Consider the following 26,265-nt stretch of genomic DNA (forward strand, 5'->3'; position numbering starts at 1 on the left):
CTGGCCTCATACTTGTGATCCTCCTACTTCAGCCTCCTGACTTGCTGGGATTAGATGCTTGGCCTCAAAAAATCTGTTCTTTAAAATGACACTACCATATGATCCAATTTTAGTAAAGGTATTTCTAACGAACCACAAACCTGTGTTTTATATAGAAAGACACATACAGAATGATGGTCTCCTAATGAAGAAAATAGAAGCAAATAGGCCAAGATATTAAACATAGTTAGGTCTAGGAGACAGAAATATGGATAATTTTTTTTCTTTTCCTTTTTTAATTTTTTAATTTCCCCCAAATAAAAATATGAGATATATATATATATTTAGAGAGAGAAAGATCATTTGATACAGTGTGATAGCCTGAGTTGTTGTTCCAACCCTCGACTTGACTATGATGACACTCTACATTCACATCCTCCACTTGTGAATGCCCAGAGTTTAATCCTCAGGCCTCCTTCTCTTTTCTTACTTTCTGGGTGGCTTCATTCAGTCTCCTGGTTTTAAATAGTCCATGTAGACCTCTCTCCTACACATACAGTTTTTTCTTAACGTCTCTAGTCGGATGTCCTAGGAAGCATCCCAAATTTAATGTGTCTAAAAATGGAACTCTAAATCCACCCCTTCCAAAAAAAAAAAAAAAAAAAGCTTTTAAATAACCACTCCGCCCCTCCCGTAGTCTCCCCATTTCAGTAAATGGCAACTCCATGTTTCTACTTGCTCAGATCAAAAACCATGGAGTCACCCTCCACCCTCCCCTGACTGCACACCTGATCTGTCAGGAAATCTTGTCCATTTCACTTCCAAAATATATCAAGATTCTGACCACTTCTCTATACTTTCTCCACAAGGACCCTGGTCCAAACCACAGCCGTTTCTGGCCTATATTATTAGCAAACCTCCTAACGGGTTTTCCTGCTTCTACATTTATCACTTTTCCTTCTATTCTCAACACAGCAGCCAGAGAGATCCCGTTCAACCACTCGGCCTCTAGTTACAAAATGGTCCCAGTTAATCAGACCACTTCACAGTCACACCTTGGCTTGTCCCCTCCCACGGTGAACCTGGGCTGGCTTGCCTACACCTTGCCTTGGCCCATATATAAAAGGTGGAAGTGATGCTGTTCCACTCCTGGTTTGGGCCTGAGAGACTGCAGCTCCCACTTTGCCTTCTTATCATGCTGCTCTGAGACGGCCATGTGAGGCAGCCAGTCCAGCCTTGCGGAGGAGGAGACACCCCATGGAGAAGAACCAAGGAGCCTCAGCCAACAGCGTGACCTGAGGCCATCAGCCTGGACACTTCAGCCCAAACGACCCAGGCCAAGGTGGCCACATGAGAGCAGAACCAGCAGAGGAACTGTCCTGCCAACCACAGAATCAAAGGAAATAATAAATACTTGTTTTAAATCACCATATCTTGGGGCGATTTGTTATATAGCAATAGATCCCTGATACAGTTATAAATCAAATCATTTCACTTCTGTGCTCTGCACCACTAATGATCTCCCATGTCACTCGTTTTTTTTTTTTTTTTTTTCCTTTGGTACCAGAGATTAAACCCAGAAGCAATTAAGCACTGAGCCACATCCACAGCCCTTTTTATTTTTTATTTTGAGACAGGGTCTTGCTAAGTTGCTTAGGGCCTCACTAAGTTGCTGAGGCTGGCTTTGAACTTGTGATCCTCCTGCTTCAACCTCCTGAGCTCTGGGATTACAGGCATGTGCTGGCACACCTGGCTTCACTCACATTTGGAGCCATTCAATGTCATTATGCATACAAGGCCCTTCACAATCTGTGCCCTCTCTCTCCCACTACCATCTCCCCTGCCCTCACTGCGTCTCCTCCTCCTGGCTCAGCCCATCGGCCACACTTCCTCAGCCCCACCAGTCAGGCTTTTTTCCTCAGGGCCTTTGCACCTGCTGATCCCTTTCCATAGTGGGTTCTTCCCTCCACCAATCCCATATCCTAATGACTCCTTCCTTAACATGCTTCTGATTGCCATTGAAATGTCAATGTCATAGCGAGCGCTCCCTGACGCCTTGCCCCCTTTCCCTGCTCTGTTATTCTCCACAGAACCCATCCTCATCCCACATACTATTTACATATTTATTTTATTTTGTGCACATTTTTGCATGTATGTTCAGTGCTGTCCCCCCAGTGCCTAGAAGCATGCCTAACAGGTGTTTAGACATATTTGACAGAAGAGTGAATGTTGCCAGGTGTGGTGGCACACACCTGTAATCCCAGTGGCTCAAGAGACTGAGGCAGGAGGATCACAAGTTCAAAGCCAGCCTTCGCAATGGCGAGGTACTAAGAAACTCACTGAGACCCTGACTCTAAATAAAATACAAACTAGGGCTGGGGATGTGGCTCAGTGGTTGAGTGCCCCTGAGTCCAACTCCTGGTACCCCTACCACCACCAAAAAAAAAAAAAAAAAAAAAAGAGTGAATGTTGCTGCTCCTCCTAGTAAAGAACTGCTTTCCTACTACCTTGCTCTGCCCCTCGAGGTCTCTGACATGACTATTTCCTCTGCCCAGGAGGCTGAGCCAGGGTTTGAAGGTGAGCACTTAGCCTCCAGTTGACCTGGGGAGTGGCATGAAACTAGAGACCCATACCTGGTGGGCTTCCTGATCACATGATGGATACCCTTCCATGTGAAGTCAGACCTCAACAGGACCCAGAGCACAGGGGGACAAGGTGCCCCTGTGGCACTTGTCAGACTTTATTATCCATAGATAGCCACTACAATATTTCGAGTTCTACATGCTTTTTCAGATCATCAATCTTCCCATAAAAATATGGAGTTCAAGCCAGGTTTGATGGTGCACACTTGTAATCCCAGCAACTTGGAGGCTGAGACAGAAGGATCACATGTTCAAGGCTACCCTCAGCAACTTAATGAGACCCTGTCTCAAAAAAAAAAGGGGGGGGATGGATGGGGAGGTAGCTCAGTGGTAAAGCACCCCTGGGTTCAATCCCCAGTACTAAAAAAAAAAAAAAAAAAAAAAAAGATGGAGTCCATTTCCGTTTCCTTACTCTGTTAACCTCAGCAGAAAGTTGTGATTCAAGCAAAGAATAGAATACAGTAAAAATGTCACTTTCAAGAGTGACTTTCCTGGGCTGGAGATGTGGCTCAAGCGGTAGCGCGCTCGCCTGGCATGCGTGCGGCCCGGGTTCGATCCTCAGCACCACATACAGACAGAGATGTTGTGCCCGCCGAATACTAGAAAATGAATATTGGAGTTCTCTCTCTCTCTCTCCCTCTTTCTCACTCTCTCTCTCACTCTTTCTAAAAAAAAAAAAAAAAAAAAAAGAGTGACTTTCCTGGTAGGTCATATAAGGCAATATGGATCCACCTGGCTCTCTATCTCAGGATGCTAATCCTTGGAATCTGGCCACCATGTTGTGAGGAAGCCCAGGCCACATGGAGAGGCCCAGGTTAGGTGTTCCAGCCAACAGCTCCAGCAAAGTTCCCAGCAAGTAGCCAGCATCAACTGCCAGACATCCCCAGCCTTTGATGATCCAACCTAGACCCCCATCGTGCCTCAGTAAGATCAAGTGGAAAAAAGATCACATCCTCTCCTGCCCCCAGTTGAGCCTTGCCTAAACTAAAATTCTATGATCAAAACAAATGCTTTGTTGATTTGAGCCATCAAGTTTTCTTACGTAACTATAGTAATTAGAACAGGTCTGAAAGTTCATTTATCTCTTCAATGAAACCAAGTAGCTCTCATTTTATTGCTGAGAAAAAAAATTGAGGTTCAGCAAGGTCAAGATCTTGCTCTAGGTCACATGGTTAGCAAGTGAAGAAGCAGAAATGACATCTGCGTCTTTCGTCTCCTTACGAATGTTCCCTCCCTGTGCTTCAACTCTGGTCACTCCATCTTAAACACACAGCCCACCAAAAAGGGGACTACCAACCAACATTCAGCCACATCCTCCAGCCACTAGGCCAGCAACAGTGTGGAGCCCCTGCCTTGAGCTTAAGTGCAAACCCCTTCTCCTCTGAAGGGCAACAGCTCTGGGAAGAAGGCCAGGGAGAAAGGGTGTGAGCCAAGACCTGCTGCGCATGTGTCTGGATCCTAATTAACAGCCGGGAAGTCCATTTCCCTTGCCAAGAGGACTGGAAGGATAGAAGAGACGGAACCCTCCACACCTGCAGGTGAGCCACAGGGCCTGGGCTCCCCCAGGGAAGGCCCCAGACCAGACTTCATAATGCTCAGAAAACTTCATTTCCATGAAACATGCCCCACAATGTAGCCCCTACTTCAGGAAATTTGGGAGCAGACACTGTGCCAGCAAAAACCACTCCTTCCCATGCAAGGCAGTTATAGCCACAAAAGTAGCGAGAGAAAAGTTGTATTCAGTTGTAGACAAACAAGTGAACATTCATCCCATGTCATTATCTGCATAACCTGATACACATATATGGGCACACGCATGCCCAGACATGTATACAAAACAGCACATGGAGACACACTCACACACACTGGGAACATACATGTGCACAAATCAAGTAAATACATGCACACACTATATATAAATATACATATACTTGGCAATATATATACACAAGAGCACATGGATACCCAGTTCTATCCACGAACTTGAATACATTCACACTTAGATGCATGCACACACTGGCAAACATGTCCACCCTCCCATGCACCCTTCCCAAGAAGGTCTTGGAGACTATTTCCCCAGATTGGCTTCTGCAGCAGAGACAGTGCACAACCTTGGTTCCTACAATCTGAGAGGATGCATGGATTGGAAGGATGGACAGAAGGAAAGAAGGATGGAGGGAGGGAGATGGACAGGATGGAAGAATAGATGGATGGATGGATGAGTGGATAAATGGATGAATAGAAGAGGCTAGTATGACTCTTCCTATTTTGAAGGCTGACAAAAGCCAAATCGTCAGTCCCTTTTGTACACCCTCTATAATTCTGACTCCGGTAACCCTCCAAAATCTGATGACATTCATCAAAATGGCCTGAAACCAATTTCTCCCCATTGAAATTTTAGGGATGATGCCATGTTCTATAGACCTCAGACTCCTGCATCTAACTCATGTGTTGGGGCAGGTACTGGGGATTAAACCCAAGGGCACTCTATGTCTCCATGTGAGAAAGGGTCTCACTAACCTGCTGGCCTCAGATTTGTGATCCTCCTCTCTCACTGTTCCAAGTCACTGGGATTATAGGCATGCACCATCGTGCCTGGCTACATGTAGCTCTGTACCAACACCTCCACTGGGAAGTCAACCTCCAACATAAACTCAGAATATACAAACCAAGTTGTTGATCTTCCCCCAAAACCTGCTGCTCCAACTCACTTTCCTATCTCAGGTAACAGCCTCTCCCTCCTTCCAGCAGCTCAGAGCAATATTCCAGAACTCACCTGTGACTCTTCTTTCTCTCGTTCCCCACATCAAAATCATCAAGAATTAGGGGCTGGGGCTGGGGCTCATCGGTAGAGTGCTCCCCTAGCCTGGGCGAGGCCCTGGGTTTGATACTCAGTACCACATAAAAAAATAAATAAATAAAATAAAGGTATTGTGTCCATCTACAACTAAAAAACAATATTTTTTAAAAATCATCAAGAATTGCTTGCCTTGTGGGCCGGGGATGTGGCTCAAGTAGTAGCGCGCTCGCCTAGCGTGCATGAGGCAGTGGGTTTGGTTCTCAGCACCATATAAATGTGAAATAAAGATACTGTGTCCACCTAAAAACTAAAGAAATAAATATTTTTTAAAAAGAATTGCTTTGTATATGCAAGGCTAATAACAACAATAAAAAACTATCAGGAAATTCTGATAGCTCTACTTCAAAACATGCCACCATAACCCAACCCCTCTCACCCTCTCCATGGCTGCCACTCTGGCCCAAGTCCCATTGACTCTCACCTGCAGCATATCAATAGCCTCCTGACCTCCCCTCTGCTTCTGCCTTCAGCCCTGACCCCAGTCTACTCTCAACACAGTAGCCAGGGTAATTCTATTAAACAGAAGCCAAGGAGCTGGGGATAGAGCTCAGTTGGTAGAGTGCTTGCCTTGCATGCACAAGGCCCTGGGTTCAATCCCAAACAAAACAGAAGCCAATAATAGAAAAAAAAAGAACAATTGAAAATTCCTGAAACCAAATGTTGACAAACTATTGTTAAGCTGACACATTAAAAAAAGAGAGAGTGAGAGAGAGAGAAAAGTCATATTACAAAAAATCAAGAATGAGAGAGGGGGCTGGGGTTGTAGCTCAGTGGAAGAGTGCTTGCCTGGCACGTGTGAAGCAGTGAGTTCTATTCTCAAGCACCGCATAAAAATAAATAAATAAATAAAATAAAGGTATTGAGTCCATTTACAACCAAAAAAAAAATTTTTTTTAAATGAAAGAAGGGACATAACTGCCGACCTTATAGAAATCAAAAGAATTATAAGGAAATATTATGAACAATTGTGTGCCAAGAAATCAGATTAATCTAGATTAAATATGCAAATTCTTAGAAAGATGCAAATTACTGAGACAGACTCAAGAAGAAATAGAAAATCTGAATTGACCTATAACAAGTAAATATTGAGTTCATAATCAAAAAACTTCCCCCAAACAAAAGCCCAGAACCAGATGGCTTCACTGGTGAATTCTACCAAATGTTTAAAGATGAATTAACACAAATCCTTCATAAACTCTTCCAAAAAACAGAGAAGGAAGGGACACTTGCCAACTCATTCTGAGGCCATTACCCTGATACAAAAATCAGACAAAGAGGCAGGAATATAGATGTAAATATATCTCCCAATAGCCCCATAGCCCTTGTTTAATATAGATGCAAAAATCTTCAATAAAAGACTAATAATCCAGGTACAGCATCACATAAAAACAATTATGTTTTTGTTTCTGGGATTGTGGCTCAGCGGTAGAGCACTCACCTCTCACGTGTGAGACCCTGGGTTCGATCCTCAGCACAACATTAAAAATAAATAAGCAAAATAAAGATATTTTGTCCATGTATAACTAAAAAAAATATTTAAAAAAAAAGTACACACCCTAACCAAGGGAAGAATATACCTCACATGGAATGCAAGGTTGGTTAAACATATATCAATCAATGTCCACAGGCCCAACGTGATATGGCCTCCATCAGTCCTCACCTCCCTCTCTTCCCTCTCTTTCCACACTAACCACAGTTTCCTTCTTGCAGAGCACAGTGGTAGAGTGCTTGCCTAGCATGTGTAATGACCTGGGTCTGATCTCTAGCACGGCAAAAATAACAATAATAATCACCTTCTCTGCCAAGCATGTTGGTGCATGTCTGTAATCCCAGTGGCTCGGGAGGCTGAGGCAGGAGGATTGTGAGTTCAAAGCCAGCCCCAGCAACTTAGCAAGTTCCTAAGCAACTCAGCAAGACCCTATCTTTAAATAAAATTTAAAAAGGGTCTGGGGATGTAACTCAGTGGTTACAGTGTGAGGCCCTGGGTTCAATCCCTGGTACCAAAAAAAAAAATTTTTTTTTAAATAAATAAATCACCTTCTCAGTGAGCCCTCTCTGGCCACACTATATAAAAATTTGGCCCTCTCCTCGTAACATTCACACGGACTCCCTATTCGCTTCTCCACTCTACTTTTTTTTTATGTTATTTATTTATTTATTTTTACGTGGTGCTGAGGATCGAACCCAGGGCCTCACACCTGTGAGGCAAGCACTCTACACTGAGTTACAGCCCCAATCCCTCCACTCTACTTGTTTCCTATGCATTTATCACCTGAAATATCATGAATCTTACTTATACATCTTGTTCATCTACTTCTCCCAACTAGAATGTACGTTCTGTAAGGACAAGAGATGTTTTGATCTATTGTATTCACTGCTGTATCTGCTGCCTTTCAATTAGGAAACCACTGAATCAACCCTCAATAAATGTCTATTGGATAAATAAATGCATGTAAATAGCATATCATTCAATCAGCCATGATTTGCCCCCACCTCCACGTGCCTGACATTATGCTCTGGGCTGGAGTGCTAAGAAAGAGCAGAACCAGACCTGGACCCTCCTAAAGCTCCCAGGTTGGGGTTGGGAGAGGGTCAGAGCCAAGGAACCGTGACGCAAGGAAGATGGTGCTAAGGATAGGGGAAGGGTCAGGCAGGGCTCAGAGAAGGCTCCATGAGAGATGGTGCTAAACCCTCAAAGGCCCAGAGTCATCTGGGCTTATGAAGAGGGGACTGGACTGGGGAACAATGGAAGGAGGAAGCATGGGGATGTCCTGGGAATCAGGAGACAGGACTCCCACAGAGGGAGAAGGCCAGTAAGGTTGTCAAGATAGTTCATGAGGGACTTTGAAGGAGCTGGGCCTAATTTCAGAGGCACTAGGGAGCCATACAAGGCTTGGGGGCAGGGAAGGTCCATGGTTGTTAGAAAGCTCATCCTGGCCATGTGGGAAGAACAGATTGTGGTGGGTGAGCAGGAAGGGAAAGAAACCAACAAGGTAGCTCTGGGGCAGACCTGGAGAAAGATCACAAGGCATGAACCCAGGAAGGGTGCAGGGGGTAGGCAGGAGACAGTGGAACTGGCAGATGTTAAGGGCTTTATGAATGATGGCTGGTCCGGGGAGGAGCCAAAGCCTGAATCTCAAATCAGAAGATCTAGCTGGACAGCAAAGACACAGACAGAGCCACAGGGCTGTGGAGGCTGGAGTCCTGGCCACAGGGCCTCAGTGGCACTGGGTATCCTGCAGATCGAGCAGCTTCCTGGTGCTAGAGGATGGGCACCTTCTGGCCCTACCACCTTTCTGCCCCTCAGCCCCTCACCCCTGGGCAGGGCTGGAGAAGAGTCTGTCCTGCTGGCTCCATCGGCCAAGACTCAATGTCATTTCTAGATGAGACATCCAGCTCTGGAGATGTGCCAGGCTACAGGGTGGGGGACAGCTGTGTCCCCAATACACAGCCAAGGAGCAAATTCTCAGAGCCAACCAAGACAGTGGCAGAAGCAGAGCTGGCAGGGGGTCCGTAGCTCCAGCTGGCTGATCAGGGACAGGCCTTTGACGGGCCCTCCATCTGCCTGGGCCTCAGTCTGTGAGGTCAGACCCCTTCAGCTCCCACCAGTCAAAACTGATGGTGCCAGGGGCTCTTTCCCTCCCCACCCCAGTCAATAAGCATGAAGGCATTTATTAGTGCCCACTGTACAGGGCTCAGTTTCTTTCCCTGACTCTCCACGGCTGCTCCTGGCCACAGGGTATAGCTGGAAAGGCCACACTTGCACCAAGGAATTGGGCGATGCCAAAGTCAATGCCAAAGGCCCTCCACACACAAACAAGAAATAAAAATGTGTCCCCAAGCCCATTGTCTGAGCATATGCCACACAGAGGGCACTGACAGCAAATGATCAGTAATCCTTGGCCATTTCTGCTCCTCTTTCCTTGCCTACTCAGCCCTGGAGGGGCTGAATCATGGGGATGAGGGACAGAAGATGGAACAAGGAACAAGACAGAAGACTGCAGCTCCCCCTCTACCCGGTGTAATTTTCGGGGGCTGGACAGCATTGTATTTGGAAGTAGAGCCCAAGTTGTGATTTAAATGGAACCAGTCCATGACTGACTAGAAACACGAGGAGACCTTGTCGCAGATGAGAGATTCACTCAAGCTGGTGAGAAATCGCTAACGCCATTCATTGTTAACTCACTATCCGAGTCCAGCGTATTCAATGAACTTGGTGCAGTGCAAGGGCTCAGTGTCTAGCTGCCTGCCCCAGGTGCGTGATCCGACATCTACAGGGAATGTGACTATGGGTCCTTGACCAGACTTCCCCCGGCCCCTCCCTCTTAAGTGATGCTCCTAGGGCCTCAGAACTCTGATCAAAGATCCCTGTGCTCCCCTGCCCTCCCCAACCTGCTGTCCTGCCTCACCTTAGGGATGTCACTGCCCAGCACCTCGGGGGGCCAGCCTGCCTCATCTCCTGTGATCTTTTCCACCCTCTCACCACCAGAACAGCCCCACTCAGAGATCTTAATTTTAGGATCCCACTCTGGACCCCCTGTACTAAAAGGAACAGAAATAAATGAACATTTCCATAGTGAGCTCCTGTGATACACATAATGAGCTCCCTGTCTGGGCTGGGGACCCCTGGGTCCATAGACAGAGCCCAGGGCTTGGAACTGGGGGAGAGGAAGAAAACCTGGTTGCAGCTGAACTGGTGCCATCTTCCCACAATCAGTGGTCCCTTCCCATTTGGGGGAACAGGCAAGGCTAGGGCTGCAGGGAGCCAGGGACTCTGATACACACAGAGATCCCAGGGATCTGGTCCCTGCCCTTTGGGCTCCCTGTCTGTGGATACAGCCCCACACAACTGAGTCCAGATGGAATGCAAACCCAGGCTAAGCCCAAGCAAGAACCATGAATTCCCATGTGAGGGTAGGACAGACGGAGGAGGCTTTTGGAGAAAGTGACCTTTAAGTTGGCTCCTGCAGAAAAAAGGATTTGGGGATACGCTGAAGAGGGAATAGTGTCTTTAGTGAAAGGAATAGACCCAAGATGATTAGGGACTTGGAAAACCTGCAGTCATCGTGATCCTCACCCTTCAAGTAGGTCCACAATGGTGGTGACCAACCCCCACCTCCCCTTCCTCATCTGTAACCTGAAGAGAATCACCCTCTATCTCCTTGGGCTCACAACATGCCCCGGGAACAGATGTGTCCCACTATCTCAAATCAAATCATCCAACAGAAACTCACAACCCCAGAGCCCACTAGCCTTCAGTTCAAATGCCAGTTCTGCCCCTTCCTAGCTGGGCAACTCATGGTAAGCCTCCATTTACTCATCTGTAAAATGGGGATAAGAAGACCTACCTGGAAAGAGAAAGATTTGGCAGCGTGCCCCCACGCCCATAGGAGCTCCCCACCCACCTCCCAGGGACCCTCACTTACATAGGAGGCCAGGAGGGTGGTTGGGGCCAGGACAAGAGCCAGGTAGAGGCAAGGGGCTGTGGCAAGCAGGCTGGAGGCACAGATGAGGGGTTCGGCCCTTGGATTGACTTTCTTGTACCTTCTTGCAGCCTCTGCCCCCAGGATGACACCAACAATACCAGTCACAACGGTCAGTGTTCCAAAGATCAGGCTGACAGGAAAGAGCAGAAAGGGCTTAGTTAGCACTTCATCCTGCCTTAAGCCCCAGCCTAGCTGCCTGGCCCAGATGCATGACCCGGCACCAACAGGGAATGGGGGCTATGGGTCCTTGACCAGACATCCCCCTTACCCTCTTTCCTAAATGATGCTCCTAGGGCCTCAGGACCCTGATCAAAGATCCAGGTGCTCCCCTACCTGCTGTCCTGTCTCCCCGTGGGGATGCCACTGGCCATTTGGATGATCTGCCCAACACTCCAGCACCTTAGATCCCAGGGTGCTTCATGTCCAGCGAGCTTCTCTACCCTCTTACCACCCAAAAAAGGCCCCACTCAGAAATCTTAATTCTGTAGCCCAAACCTTTCTCTGGCCCCAGTGTTAGAGGAATGGCGATAAATGTATGTTCTATACCGAGCTCCTATGGCACACCCAGCTCTTGTGGACATACACACATTCCCTCCTTGACGCCACCCTCCCACTCACCATCTGAACACCCATCAAGCAGCCCCTTCTGACCACATTGTCTTTCCCTCCTACTCCTGGACCCACGTCCACTCCAGTTGCCCCACCCCCACCCCCGTACATCCCAACTACGGAGACCTGCCCCTTCACAGTAATGCCCATACAGACCCCCCAGAGGGTGCTTCCTAAAACACAGATTGACTGTACTCTGCCTACCTCCGGCTAGAAATTCCCCACCTACAAGATTCGGTCCCAATTCCATGTGGCATATGCTCTCCTTCAAGGTCTGACTCCAGCCCACTTGGACCAAAGGTGCAATTCTGTTTTCCTCTTCCTCCAAACTGGTTGCCATCTGCACCCCACTCTGCACCTGGTACTTTCATTCCTTCATCTAGAACACCCTTCACTAGAGTGAACTCCTATTCAGCCTTCAAGACCCATCACAAATGCCCCCTCTTTGGGGATGCCTTTCCCCGTTCCCGTGCTGATTTCTTCACCATCAGTTCCCGCCAAAGTTTCACTTTCTGTATCTCTGTTACCAAGATCTTTTCCAGGAATTCCTCGCCTGTGAATTCCCGGAGAAGAGTGACAAGGTTTAGTTTACTTCCTTGACTCCATGCTGGAAGCACAAAGACTAGAAGACAAGAAACATCCATTGAGCAAAGGAACTCACTGATTTCCTGCCAGAATTCTAAGGAGAACAATGAAGAAGGCAGGGCTGAGAAAGGTCAAGGCCAAGATTACCCAGCTAATAAACAGCAGAGCTGGGAGTTGAGTATCCATCTTCACCCTCCTGCTTCCAATCACCTTTTTCTTTTCTTTTCTTTTTTTTTTTTTTTTTTTTGTACCAGAAAATTAAACCCGGGGCTGGGGATGTGGCTCAAGTGGTAGAGCGCTCGCCTGGCATGCATGCGGCCCGGGTTCGATCCTCAGCACCACATACAGACAAAGATGTTGTGTCTGCCAAAAACTAAAAAATAAATATTAAAATTCTCTCTCTCTCTCTCTCTCTCTCTCTCTCTCTCTCTCTCTTTCTCTCTAAAAAAAAAAAATAAAGAAGAAAAGAAAGAAAATTAAACCCAGGGATGCTAGAGAGCCACATCTTCAGTCCTTTTAATTTTGTTTTGTTTTTGGTGCTGGGGATCAAACCCAGGGCCTTGTGCATGCAAGGCAAGCACTCTACCAACTGAGCTATATCCCCTGTCCCTCCAGCCCTTTTTTGTATTTTACTTAGAGACAGGGTCTCACTGAGTTGCTTAGGTCCTCGCTAAGTTGCTGTGGCTGGCTTTGAACTTGCGATTCTCCTGCCTCAGTCTCCTGAGCTGCTGGGATTATAGGCATACCACCACCATGCCCGTCAAGACACTTTTTAAAGGAGCTCAAAGTCATAGCTAAGCAAGACATGGGGTTACACACCTATCATTCCCTGCTACTTGGGCGACTGAGGCAGGAGGATTGCAAGTTCAAGACCAGTCTCAGCAAATGTGCAAGATCCCGCTCCAAAATAAAAAAGATCGGGGGTGTAGCTCAGTGGTAGAGCACCCCTAGGTTCAATCCCCAGTATGCCTCCAACACCCAAAAAAGGCACAGCTGAGACTGTGAGCAGCATGAACTCTTGGAAACCCAAATCTAGCCAGGATCTTTCTAGCCCCTTGGGGTTCTCTGCTGTCCTCTTATGCAAGTCTCTGGCCAGCACCAATGGCCCTAGGGGACTGGCCCCTGCTGACCTGTGTAGCTTCCCTTCTCATCTCGCTCCCTCACATTGCACAAATGACTGAGAATTCTCTAAACTCACTCTATTCTTCCTGGCTTCCCTGCCTGGCCCACACTGTTCCCTTGGCCTAGAGCTCCGTTGTCCCTACCTCCCTTTCTCTGCCTGGCCACATCTCCTTCCCACATCCAAACAATTCCAGAATTGTGTGGGATGGCCAAGGGCCCTGTTATTACTCCAGATCTGCCACCAGGATGCAAGAATGTGATCTGTGTATGAGGACCACGAAAGTACCTCCCCCCTACACATATTCTGTGAAATCTCCCTTCCACAGGCTGAGGATTATCCCCATCCCCTCTGGGTATGGGAGACAGTATGGCGCTCATAGAGGGCAGGAACTTGCCTGAGGTCACACAGCCTCTCAAGGCAGAGCCAGTGTCCCCCAACCTTCTGCCTGCCGGATAGAAGCATGTGTGTTCCTGGAACAGCTTAAAGATCCTCGCCAAAACTTCCCAGGCTCGGAAGCTTAGCAGAGCTCTGGCTCAGCCAAGTCAAGTGACCCCCAAATCCCGGATGAATGTCACCCACGTCTTGAGTCCTGCTCTGAGCCAGCCTCTGTGGGTTCCCAATACCTCTGAGAAACTTGGGACTGATTATTCAAACAGGCAGTGTGGCCAGGGCCCTCCATTAGCCCTTGAGCAAGAGAAGCAACCAAAGCACATGCCCCAGCCACCAAGCCCTGCCACACACACAAGACCTTCCCAGGATCATAGATTCTCAGAGCCAAGTTCTACGCAGCCCTGGCAAGCAGCTGTCCAAGTTCCACTTACACACCGCCCCCAGGGATTGGAAACTCACTGCCTCCCCCTGCAGCCCCTGCCATTGGACCACTTCTGCTCTGAATGTTGGAAGTTCTCCCTGTGGCAAGCCAGAATCTTGCATCCTGAAGCTTCCTGCACCAAAGAAGGTGCATTAACATCTGAGGTCTGTATAGCCCCCAGCACAAGGACCTTCTGCCCGCTCTAGTAGTCTGAATGATGGCCTCCCAAAACGTTCTAATTTCCAGAACATTCTATGGAAAAGTACATTTGGCAGAGGCTGGAGCTCCAAGGAAGGGCACAGAGCCATGAGGAATTCTAAGCAAGGAGCGGGGCGGGATCCAGGAGAAAACAGGACCACAAGGAGACAGAAAAGCATCAGCCAGAGGAGAGGAGGAGGAGGTAAGACTGAGGGTGTCAAGGAGGAGGAATCCTTGGAGAATGGGCTCAGAGGTGGTGGGGACAGGAGAGGAGCCCAGCAGAGTAGGAGGGATGGCCAGGCAGGAAGGTGAGAGGGTACCCCCTGAGGACAGAGTATGGCCCCTCCCACTCTCCCATCAGCTTTCCCAGGGGTTTGGGTGTCACAAATGATCCAGAGAATGAACAAAGGCACAGGTGAAATCCCTAAGTCAGAGTTGTAATGGGGCCTTCTACTGCCTCAATTTGCAATCCATATCATGGGGTGACCTCAGAGAAAATCCTTGAGGCCCCTCGGGAGGGTGGTTGCCCAAGACTCCCCACAAAAGCCTCATTCCCCTCCCTGCAGGTGCCTTCAGGAGTCCCACAGCAGCCCCTAGAGGAGGAAGACAGAGATTTCAGCCCAGAAAGGACAAGGGAGCTGCCTAGGACACACAGGGTGGCAGAGCTGATCCCACAGAGTGAGTCCCCAAGCCCTCCCCTCTTCACCTGGTGCCCAGAAAGACCGAGTCTGGGGGCTCACACCCTCCTGAGAACCTCCCCAGCAAGATTGTCCTGAGTTGGGCCGTGTGTGTCCCAGCCCCCCCAAGAGGCCCCTCACCTGTCCTGGCTGCTTCCTGGTTCCTGAAAGTCAGGAACCTGCCACCCGTGGATCACACGGGCCTCAAACAGAAACTTGGGGGCCCAGAAGCCCAGGGCTCCAGTCACAAAAGCCATGGATGTCACTCCGAGGGTCGACCACACAAAACTCCAGCTGCAAGAGAAGTAACCTGACTGAAGTGGGGAGAGGGCTGGGGCCAAAAGCTGCCTCTCCACTCCACCCCCCTCCCGAGCCCAGGTATGCAGGCCCTGGCTTCCAGATTCTTCCCAGAAGCACTCTGTGCTCTCGCCTCCCCAACATTCCTGAGCCTCCCTGCTCAGCCCCCCCACACCCTTGGCTCATGCCGTTTCTTCCCCTCCTCTGCAGATCACAGAGGCCCCAGCCCAACATCGCATTCTCTAGGACAGCTGCCCCCGCCTGCCCCCTTTCTCCTTGGAGTCCCCTCAATGGGACTCATGGCTCTAGAATGAAGAGAGTTGACGTGACAGTGGATCGTGAGGCCTGCCACTGCAGTGGGCTCTCCTTTGCCTCCCCCAAGGTGCCTGGGAGAGAGGAAGATGCGTCCCCGTGCAGCTGGGAGAGATGAGCAATGAGCTCCCAGCAGCCCCGAGGAGCGGGCAGGCCTGGAGAAAGAGATCCATTGAATCAACTAGGAAAGTGAGGCTCCAAGGCTCAGGTCCACTAGGAGTAGCAACAGAGGCCAGGCTGGACCTGGTGCCACCTGTCCACCGTCCAGCCCCATTTTAGCGTGGGGAGGCCGTGAGGGCTGAGTCCCAAGTGATAAAGGGGGTATCTCAGTAAAGTAAGCAGAGCTCAGAGGAGGAGGAGGCTTTGGACATCGAGACAACCAGGAGGGCCAAAGGGAGGGAGGGAGGCTGGGGCAGACAGACAGGGTTTTTGTGGCTTGCAGCAGGCAACATGGACACTTGCTTTCTTCCCAGGTATCTGACGTCCTCACACCAGCTGCTTCTCAGGGTCCCCACAGCCTTCTCCCCCTGCTTCTCAGCTGCTCCTCGAGGAGGGTCTGGAACCAGCAGGATAAGCAGGATCAAGGCGACAGCCTCCAGGCAGGGCATGATCTGGGGACAGAGGCAGGTCCAGGAAGCTCAGAGCTACATACTACCATGGCCCAGGAGGCCTGGGGAGGGTCAGCTACAGTGCCTGAACTCTGGGGACCAGATCCTGGGTCCTAGGTCCTGGTTATACACAAAGCTGGACATACCACACTGCTCCTTACCCCTTACCTCCAAGGATGTAGCTTCTCTGGGGAATAAGGTATCCTTAGGACCTGATTAATATCTATCTGTTCAGGGCAGATGCTACTTTACTTGGGGTCAGTGGGTCTGAGATGGTTGACAATGGGAGCTCTGAGGCTGGGCACAGTGGCACACGCCTGTAATCCCAGCTCCTTAGGAGGCCGAGGCAGGAGGATCGCAAGTTGGAGGTCAGCCTCAGTAATTTAGTGAGACTGTCTCAAAAAAAGTTTTTAAAAGGGCTGGGGATGCAGCTCAGTGGTAGGAAACTTGTCTAGCATGTGCAAGGTCCTGGGTTTAAACCCTAGCACTGCAAAAAAAAAGAAGAAAGGGAGGAAAGAAAGAAGAAAGGGAAGGAGGGAAGAAGGAAGGGAGAAAGGAGGGAGGAAGGAAAGAAATGGGAGCCCTGACCACTGAGTACTTGCTTCCCCAAGGACTGGCCTCTTTCCTGGCCCAGGCCTCCATGTGCCATGCCGGTCCTACCCTAGCTTCCTCTCCTGAATACCTTCCTGCCCACACAGGTATCTCACTACCTGCCTCAGACCATGAGGAGATTCTTATTCAAGCCAAATCAGACCAGCTTCCTTGAAGCCCACCCATCCCGACTGCCTTCCATGGCGTCACATGCCAACTCAGCAGAGCCCTTCATGCAGGACCAAGCCCCCACCTCCTCCCACCACTGAGTTCCTGCCCCTTCGGACAGGTCCACATCCTTGTCCAAAACGGAGCTTGGCTGCAACCCAACAGGGCCTATCAAGCATGTTCTCAAATACTGTGCCTCCACGACCTGAGCAACCCCAGCTGCCAGTCATTGAGGGCCTACTATGTGCCTGGCCCTGGACTCGCCAAGGAACTTTCCAATCCTTGTCCCAAAATAATCCTCAAGATTCTCCAGGTAGTATTCCCTCCCCTGCTACTTTTCAGATAGGCAAACGGGGGCTCCAAAGAGAGTGGCAACTTGCCTGAGGTCACACAGCAAGTAAACTAAGCAGCTGGGACTTGAACCCAAGGTTATGACTTCCACAGTCCACGTTCCACATGAGGCCCCAAGCATCCAAAGCTGCCGACGTCTGACACCCCCCCATGGCGCCGGGTACTGTGCCAAGTGGCTAAGGTCATGGAAGGCTGGAAAGTCCCTGCCCACCCAGGGGGAAAGTAGAGGGAAGGAAAGGAAACCGGACTCACTCGAAGGGCCCAGCGCCAGTTGCCTGTTAGCTCCGCCACAGCCGACCCCAGCACGTAGCCCAGACCACTGCAACGGAGGGGGCAGGGGAGATGGGAAGTGAGGTAGGGGGGCAGGCTCCAAGGCCAGCCTGAACCAGGGTGACCCCCACTGGCAGGTTCTAAGCCCTTTCCCCGAAAAACGTGAGCCACGTGAGGCCCAGATGTCCACTGCCCTTGCTCAGGTCACCAGTGACCTCTGGCTCCAGGCCCACCCCCCAGTGCCACTCTCTCCCCATATGAGGACACACATCTCCCACCCCCAACCCTCATGTCCAAGGCTCAGCTCTGCTTGAGTCAGGCAAGTTCAGGAAACCTGGGTCACAGCTCAGGGGCCTGACAGCAAATTCCACTCTTCCCCCCCACCCGACGATGGGGACAGGGTGTGGCCCAAACACACTTCCTCACCTCTCTGTCCAAGGCCAGCCCCTCTCTGAGCAGCCATAGGGCTTTTCCTAATCCTGCTAACCCACAGGGTATGTCCTTATCATCTCCAATCCTTCCCACAGCCCCATCAATTGGTGTTACTGCCCCCTTAGAGATGAGAAAACTGAGACTCAGAGAAGTGAAGTGACATAGTGAGGAATGGGCAGCCCTGGGATTCCAATCCCAGTCCCCCTGGTTTGGCCTCTCCTATCTCCAGCCCAGCCCCTGTTCTGACTCCCTCGGGCCTCAGGTTACCTCCTGGGGATACAGGGGTGATACCAACCTCCCCACAGGGATGAAGATGTAGAAGATGGCCAGCACGCGGGTCCTCTGGTCCTTCACGAAGAGGTCACCCAAGACTGTGGGTGCGATGGTGGAGTAGCTGGCTGTGCCTGTGCCCACGACTCCTCGGGACAGGAAGAAGAGCCAGGAATACTGGGCGAGTCAGGCACAGGACCAAGGTGAGTTCCAGAAACCGTCCACGGGGTAAGGGACCTCATGACATAGGTCCCAAGGGGAAGGGTACCAGGGCGACAGAAACCTCACTTTCCACAGCCCTGCCCTGCACCCTCAAGTTCCCAAAATGACACATGTGCCCCTGCTGGTACCTACAGCCACCACCTGCCCCACACCCAGGGGAGCCCTTCTCCTGGGTCTCTTTGCTAACCAGGTCATTTCCCCAAGGCAGTAGCTGTTATCCCCACCCCCACCTCCAGCAGAGCTGGGCGGAAGTGAAGCAGAGGGTGACAGAGGAAGGTGCAAACCAGGAAGCCTCCTGTTAGGAAAGTCTACCCAGCTGTGCCCCACCTCCTCTCCCAGCCCTGCCACTACAGTCCCTGAGTCAGACGGGGCCAGGGACAGAATGACTTGTCCCACCCTCCCCCTTCCTCTGATGGGGCTGTATCAGGAAGCAGAGGGGGAAGGAAGGTCCTCAAGAGCCTGGGCAGGGGTGTGGGCACCTACCTTAGGAGAGATGAAGGAGCTGGAGAGGCCAGCCCCTGACCACAGCAGAATCCCGAAGCTCAGCGTGGCCTTGCGGCTGTGGCGGTCACCCAGGTAGCCAAACACGGGTGCAGAAAGCAGCAGGCAGCCAATGAAGACTGGAGGAGACATACAAGGGACAGCTTGGATCCCTGCCCCACGACAGCGGGTGGGCAGTCAGCCCACAAGCTGGCATCTTGGCAGGGGGCCCGGGGCATGAAAAGAAAAAGATGAGATGAATCTTACAATCCCTAACAGGCAACCCATCATCCAGAGCGTGTGGCACCAGGCTTGAGCCAAATCTCAGTTCTGCCACTTGCTGGCCTTGAGGCCTCTCTGGGCATTACCACAACCTTGCAGAAGCAGACACAGCCCTCCCAGGCTCTGTAAGGGGAGAGGAGAAGTGAATGTGGAACGCCCCCCCTCCGCCCAACGTGGAATGGATGCTAGTTTCCCGTATTTACAAGAACATGTAACCTCTATCAGTATTGGGACTGATCTGATTTGTCACTTGTACACCTGCTGCTAGCAGGAGGAAAGTGAGGTCAGCCTGGGCCCTGTTTCAATCAGCAGATAAGGACGGCTTTGAATGAGCACACTGACTATAAACCAGTGACGATTCCCAGGGGCTGAGAAAGAAAGAGTGTGCTTTCCTAAGTAGGTACAATATTCCCCAGACACTGACAATTGTGTCTTTGTGTGTGTGTGTGTGTGTGTGTGTGAGAGAGAGAGAGAGAGAGAGAGAGAGACCACCCTACCCCCACCGTTCTGAGATTGAACCCAGGCTTTTTTAAATTGTTTTATTTTGAGACAGAGTGTCACTAAGTCACGGAAGTTGACTTTGAACTTGTGATCCTCCTTCCTCAGTCCTCTGAATTACAGGTGTGTGCCACCTGTATCATTAATTAATGTGTTTGCTCTTCTAGGAGAACAAGGAAACTGCCCTGATTTTGCTTGGCTGTGTACCACATGGCTAAGTGAATACATGCTTCTGTATCTTAAATAAAATCGCCTCCACCTTTGGAAGATGGTGAATCCCTGCCTCCAAGCTGGAAGAGCTGGCAGGTAGACAAAAGGAGGTTTGGACACTCTCCTTCACTCAGTCTCAACATTCAAAAGCCTTAGGCTTTGGAGGGCAGTGCCCAGCACTTAGGTCTCTATTCCCTGAACACAGATGATTGACCTTTCCTTTGCCCAATGAATATTCAGATTCTTCCCAGCTCATGTTTCAGCCCCTCCCACTCTCCCCTGACCCGCTCTAGTAATGGGTTAAGCCGCATGCAATTGTGGAATTTAGGCCAGTTTTGACCTACAAAACTGGCAATTTAATATGGTTCAACCTAATACTCCGCAGAGAGTGATCTTTGGTGTCAAAGGCATTTAATATTTTAATACTACTGCCAAACTAGGGCTCTGAAAAGTCTATATCAATTTACACTAACAAAGAAGTATAGCCAGCATCCTTGCTGACACTTGATATGAGGGATCATTTTATATTTGTACATCTAATGTAAAACAAATGGTATCTCCCTGATTTTCTAATCTGCATTGTCCTTACCTCCTGGTGAGGTCAAGCAATGAATGGTTCCTATGTTTACATCCTCTGCCATTTTCCTATTGAGCTGTTGTTTGTATTTAACATAATTTGGAAATAATTTTCCCCAGTCGTTTATATTAGGTTTTAAGGATTGAAAATACAAGCTCTAGGCTGGGATGGTGACCATTACCTGTAGTCCCAGCTACTCAAGAGGCTGAGGTGGGAGAATCACTTGAGCCCACCAGTTCGATACCAGCCTAGGCAAAATAATGTTACCCCAAGACCTCATCTCAAAAAAAAAAATTAGCCAGGCATGGTAGCACATGTCTATAATCCCAGCTAATCAGGAGGCTGAGGCAGAAGGATCTCAAGTTTGAGGCTAGCCTCTACAAGTAAGCAAGGCCTTCTGAAACTTAGCCAGGCAGGCCCTATCTCAAAACTAGGGATGTGGTTTAGTGGTTCAGCACCCTGGATTCAATCAACTGTACCAGAATAAACAAATAAATGATAAGTAAATAAAAACAAATTCTAGAACTAGATCAGTTGGGTCCAAATACTGGCCCACCACTGTCTAGCTATTCAAATCTTGGTCAGATCCCTTATCTTTCCCTGTTCCCCTTTCATCAACCGCTCTACAGTAGTAGTACTTCCTCTATAAGGTTATTGAAAGGATTAAATAAATAGAGCACATAAAAAAATACCTGAATGGCTTTATGTAAATGCCCAATAAGTGTTACCTATAATTATTGCTAATTGCATAGTTTCATTTGCTGTCACATGGAAGTCATTAGCTAGGATGGAGACAAATCTATCAGACTTCCTCTGGTGGGGGAAGGTTGTTCCTTGTCTCGTTTATGCATCTCTTCTTTACCAGAAGTTGATCGAAACATCTCACCAAATCTTTTAGTGCTTTCGTGGGGTTTGGGGCAGGGATCATTTGCAGGATGTAAATGTCTTCAATCTGCAGGAACTCTGAATGTCTGCAAGTACTCTTCCCAAGGACAAGACTGGTCCTCATTCCTGGCATCTCCAAATTCAAATCATTCCTGTTCTAAGGTGGGAGGAATTAATGATGGAGTCTAGAATCATATTCCCTGGATTGAATCCCAGCTTTGGCAAGACCCATAGCCTCTCTAAGCCTCAGTTTCATCATCTGTTTAACAGGCATAATAAAAACAATACCGTCCCGTGGTATTGTTGTGAAGGTTAAATGAGTTTGTATTTAAAAGACTTGGTGGAGCTGGGCTATAACTCAGTAGAGAAAGCTTATTTAGCACGCACAAGGCTCTGGGATTAATACCTAGCACTAAAAGAATACAAACATTTGTAACAGTGCCTGGCCTGTGGTAAGGGGCCAAATTCCTGTTAGTTGGGTTGTTTATTTGTTTGTTTTGTTTTATTTGTCTGGATTGAACCCAGGGGTACTTTACCACTGAGCTACCTCCCCAGTCCTTTTTGTTTTTTGAGACAAGATCTCACTAAGTTGCTTAGGGCCTTGCTAAATTGCTGAGGCTGACCTCAAACCTGCAATCCTCCTGCCTCAGCCTCCTGAGTTGCTGGGATTGTAGTCGTGTGCCACGGCACCCAGCTCAGGGTTAGTTTTAAATATTATGAATGAACTATATCCAGGAGCTTCTGTGACCCGTGGGAGGTGGAGGGGACCTGACCACTGCCTCCCCCACCTCCCTCCCCACTCACTCATAGCTCCATCAAGCTCTCTCTTAGCCATCTGTCTGTACTTCTCTGCAGTTGGAGACAGACAGCAAGGCAGGTTTTAGAGACATTGCTGGTGACCTAGAGAGGTAAAGAGACTTACCTGAGACCACCAAAAACCAGCCTGAACGTCAGAACTCCAAGCCCACTGCCCTTTCCACACACCTATTTGGGCTGCTTCTGCAAAGAGGGTCTTTTCCTCCAACGATTCACACACATACACACACCTCCCTCCACGGCACCTCCCCTACCAGAGACCTTGTAGTAATAATCCTGATCCCCACAGTAAGAATCAGAGAAGGGGGCTGGGATTGTGGCTCAGCGGTAGAGCGCTCACCTCTCACTTGCAAGGCCCTGGGTTCGATCCTCAGCACCACATAAAAATAAATAAATAAAATAAAGGTTAAAAAAAAAAGAATCAGAGAAGGGAAATATTGATTCAACAGCCATTATCTGTTGAATCAAAAAGGTTGTGGGTTGGGGCTGGGGATATAGCTCAGTTGGTAGAGTGCTTGCCTCACATGCACAAGGCCCTGCATTTAATTCCCAGCACCACCAGAAAAAAAAAAAAAAAAAAAGTTTGTGGGTGTCAAGCCAAGAAGGTCTCACTTTGCTAAGATATGACTGGAGGGTCAGCACCTACTGTCAACCTCTCAGCCCCGAGAGTTAGGGGCAATTGGAAGACATCTCTGGCCTACAGTAAGGCCTCGCATGACTCTGAAAGAAGTTTATAGAACAATGTATTCTCACACATTTTCAGTTGTCATTTCGAACATTTTTTAAAATATTTCTTTAGTTGTCGATGTACCTTTATTTTATTTATTTACTTATATGCAGTGCTGAGAATTGAACCCAGTACCTCACACATGCTAGGTAAGCACTCTACCACTAAGCTACAACACCAGCCCCCATTTCAAAATTTTCATCGTAAGTTTTATCATTAGTTGCAGAGGATGTGATTTCTAGAATTCCTGTGTATAGTTGACCCTTTGTATCCACAAGTCCCATATTCTTAGATTCAAAAAAAAAAAAAAAACCAGGAGTCAAAAATTTTTTAAAAAAGTAATTGCATCTGCACTAAACACATACAGACTTTTTCTCCTCGGTATTCCCTAAATAATGAAATATAACAATTATTTACTTGGCATTTACATTGTGTTCGGTATTATAAGTAATCTAGAGATGATTTAAAGCATACGGGAGGATGCACCTAGGTTCTCTGCAAATACTACACCATTTTATATAAGGGACTTGAGCAGTTATGGATTTGGATATCCACGGGGGGGTCCTGGAACCAATTCCTTGCAGATACCGAAGAACAACTGTGTTTTTTAAACTTTATTTTCATTCAAACCCTCACAGCTGCGGATAGAGTTCATTCAGTTGACAGCATTTGTTCCCCATAAAGCCCAAGTGGTAAAGCCAGCCCTCCCTGCCAAAGCAATCCCACAAATCTCACTGATTGTGAGAAAAAATGCTGGCTTCATTCTTTCAATCGAAATAAATGTGTTGACACCCATCCCTGAAACCACTTTCTCACTTCGGAATTCTAATTTGTAGATAAATAGCAGACAGTCACGCACAGCGGGCTGGCTAGGTAAGAGGCTTGGCTCGCTGCCATGGGCGTGTGGCCTGGTGGAAAGATCCCCAATGTGTTTCTATTGATGCTCACTCTGTTTAGTGCTCTGGGCCTCTCTGCAGAAGCCACAGTGGTTCCTCTGCTTGGCGCCTTGGAGTTTTGATGCCCAAAGCAGTGCATCTAGGCTGGGGGCATCTCTTTCTGCTTCAGATGGAAGACAGGGGATCTTAAAGGGGGAGATGAGAAAGGAGACCCAGAGGTAGGGCACAGGCTTGCTATCAGGCAGATCCATGTTGAACTAGAAGCAGATCTCTCAAAACTCTGTATGTTCATGTAGCTCCTGGGAAGTACTTCTGAATCCCTAGGGTACCTGTACCTGTATCCCTAGGAGTACCTGCTATGTTCTAAAGCACTGAGATAGTGGACTGTTAGGAGAGGGAGGAGACTACAGAGAGAAGCCACAATGTGTGCTAGTTGCTGGGTGGAGTGTGAACATCTAGGTGTCATGTGTTGTAATCAGCTGTGCATGCATGCATAAATGGGAGTGGGTGTCACCATCCAGGTACTCACAGGGCAAAGGTTAGTTCAAGCCTCATGACCCCAAATGCCCCCACCTTGGAATGGGACATGTGGGTGCTTTCACCTGCTAGATTTCTGGCTCTGTGGCCCAGTGCCCTTCTGAGCTCTCATGGGAGTATGCATTGTTATCTGTCTATCTGTCTGTGTCCTGGTAGTCAGATTTTTCAGCTCTGGCCAGGTGCCATGTGCACACCTGTAATCCCAGCAGCTCAGGAGGTTGGGACAAGAGGATCACGAGTTCAAAGCCAGCCTCAGCAATGGCGAAGTGCTAAGCAACTCAGTGAGACTCTGTCTCTAAATAAAATACAAAATAGGGCTGGGGATGTGGCTCAGTGCCCAAGTGCCCCTGAGTTCAATCCCTGGTAACCACCACCCCACCCCACACCCCCCCAAAAAAAAAAGAAAGAAAGAAAGAAAAGATTTTTCAGCTCTGCAAGATAAAGCACACATCAGAATTTCTCAGACCTCCGTGAGTCTCTGGTACACAGATGAACTAACAAGCAGGGAGGGAATGAGTGACAACTCCACAGTAGGGATGTGCTGCTCAGCAGGCTTCCCCTGCTCCACCCTCCTCTGCTCATCCTTCAGCACTAACACTCCAACCTACAGGGGCTGTGCTAGCCCCAGGCCTTCATCCCTATCCTCTCCTCCTCTACCACAACAGTCCCTCAAACTCAGGTCCTACCCCTTCTCTGTGCAGGGGACTCTGTAGGGCCAAAGCTGAGCACAGGACCCACCCCCACCAAAAGACCCCACCCCAGGGCGAGCCCAGGTTCCCAGTTCCAGGACCGGCCACTGGGTCCTTACCTGTCTGAAGCAAACCAGCATTGCTGTCGCTGATCTGAAAGAACTTCTGCACATCCAACAGCACTCCTGTGGACAGGGGAACGGTGTTCAGGAAATAGAAATCGCCCTCCAGATCTGTAAAGCTCAGCTTCCTCTGCATTTGGGACAGGACCACTTCTGACCAGCACAGCACAGGGCATGGTCACTGTTCTGTTCCCCTCTTTCCCACATATTCAGCAGACACCCAGAGAAACCCATGCACTTCAAACACACACAGAAACAAGCCCCGCAGACATATGTACGTACACATTTGGACACAAGCATGTCCTTGCAGACATGTAGATGCACGTATATACCTAAAACAAGCATTCCCAGAGAAACACACCTGCAGAGACACAATACACACACAGGAACCTAAACTCACAAATAAACCCAGACACATAGAATTCATATACACCACTGATGTGTACACATAGATACCCACAGGCATGCATGTGTATGCGCACCCTTAGTCTGCCATTCACACTGTAGTCAGAGCAACTGGCTGTTGCCTGTGGCTGCACAGTGCACGGCCCTTTATTTAGACTACTGTGCAAATGGTTGTCCCTGGAGGCCCCACAAACACCAAAATGCTTAGGCATATATACACACATATACATATGCCCATACAAAGACTAATGTGCCCTGGCCTATACATCTCTACCCACAAGCATGTTCTTCCAGAGGTTTAAGCACACAGATAAGAGCATGCACACATAGAGCTTCAGAGACTTGGGTCTGCCCTCAGTCCCACCTTCCTGAGGATAGCAGTCTCCTATGCTATGCTAGCTGGATCCCTAAAGCCATTCCAAGAACTTGCTAAGATATAGGCTGGGTCAGTGGGTGCTCAGCCCAATGCAGAGAATGCAGCCCTTCCAACACTGCAATCTCTTCCCTGAAATTCCCTTATCCCCTGAGTGGTACCTCAGAAAGGGCCAGAGTCTATGGTACCTGTTCATGTGAGCCATATGACTGTGGCCTTATCATTATCATGAAGAAAAATATCCTAGTCAATTTTGTGTTGCTATCACAAAATAGCC

The 26,265-nt window shown here is 48.9% G+C and overlaps 1 protein-coding gene across 1 annotated transcript in view; it reads right to left on the minus strand.

The window, feature by feature from the left end:
• The window catches only part of Spns3 (SPNS lysolipid transporter 3, sphingosine-1-phosphate (putative)), a 42,661-nt gene extending 17,433 nt beyond the window's left edge, over positions 1-25,228 (minus strand). Inside the window, exons 1-6 of the mRNA XM_076871391.1 lie at positions 25,208-25,228; positions 18,295-18,446; positions 17,550-17,616; positions 16,042-16,190; positions 15,112-15,264; positions 10,908-11,097 (exon numbers count right to left, since the gene is read on the minus strand). Coding sequence (XP_076727506.1) covers positions 10,908-11,097; positions 15,112-15,264; positions 16,042-16,190; positions 17,550-17,616; positions 18,295-18,446; positions 25,208-25,228 — 732 coding nt within the window. The remainder of the gene's footprint in view (positions 1-10,907; positions 11,098-15,111; positions 15,265-16,041; positions 16,191-17,549; positions 17,617-18,294; positions 18,447-25,207) is intronic.
• Between the last annotated feature and the right edge of the window lie 1,037 nt (positions 25,229-26,265).

The sequence above is a fragment of the Callospermophilus lateralis genome, chromosome 11 (assembly GCF_048772815.1).
Source record: "Callospermophilus lateralis isolate mCalLat2 chromosome 11, mCalLat2.hap1, whole genome shotgun sequence".
Classification (NCBI taxonomy): domain Eukaryota; kingdom Metazoa; phylum Chordata; class Mammalia; order Rodentia; family Sciuridae; genus Callospermophilus; species Callospermophilus lateralis.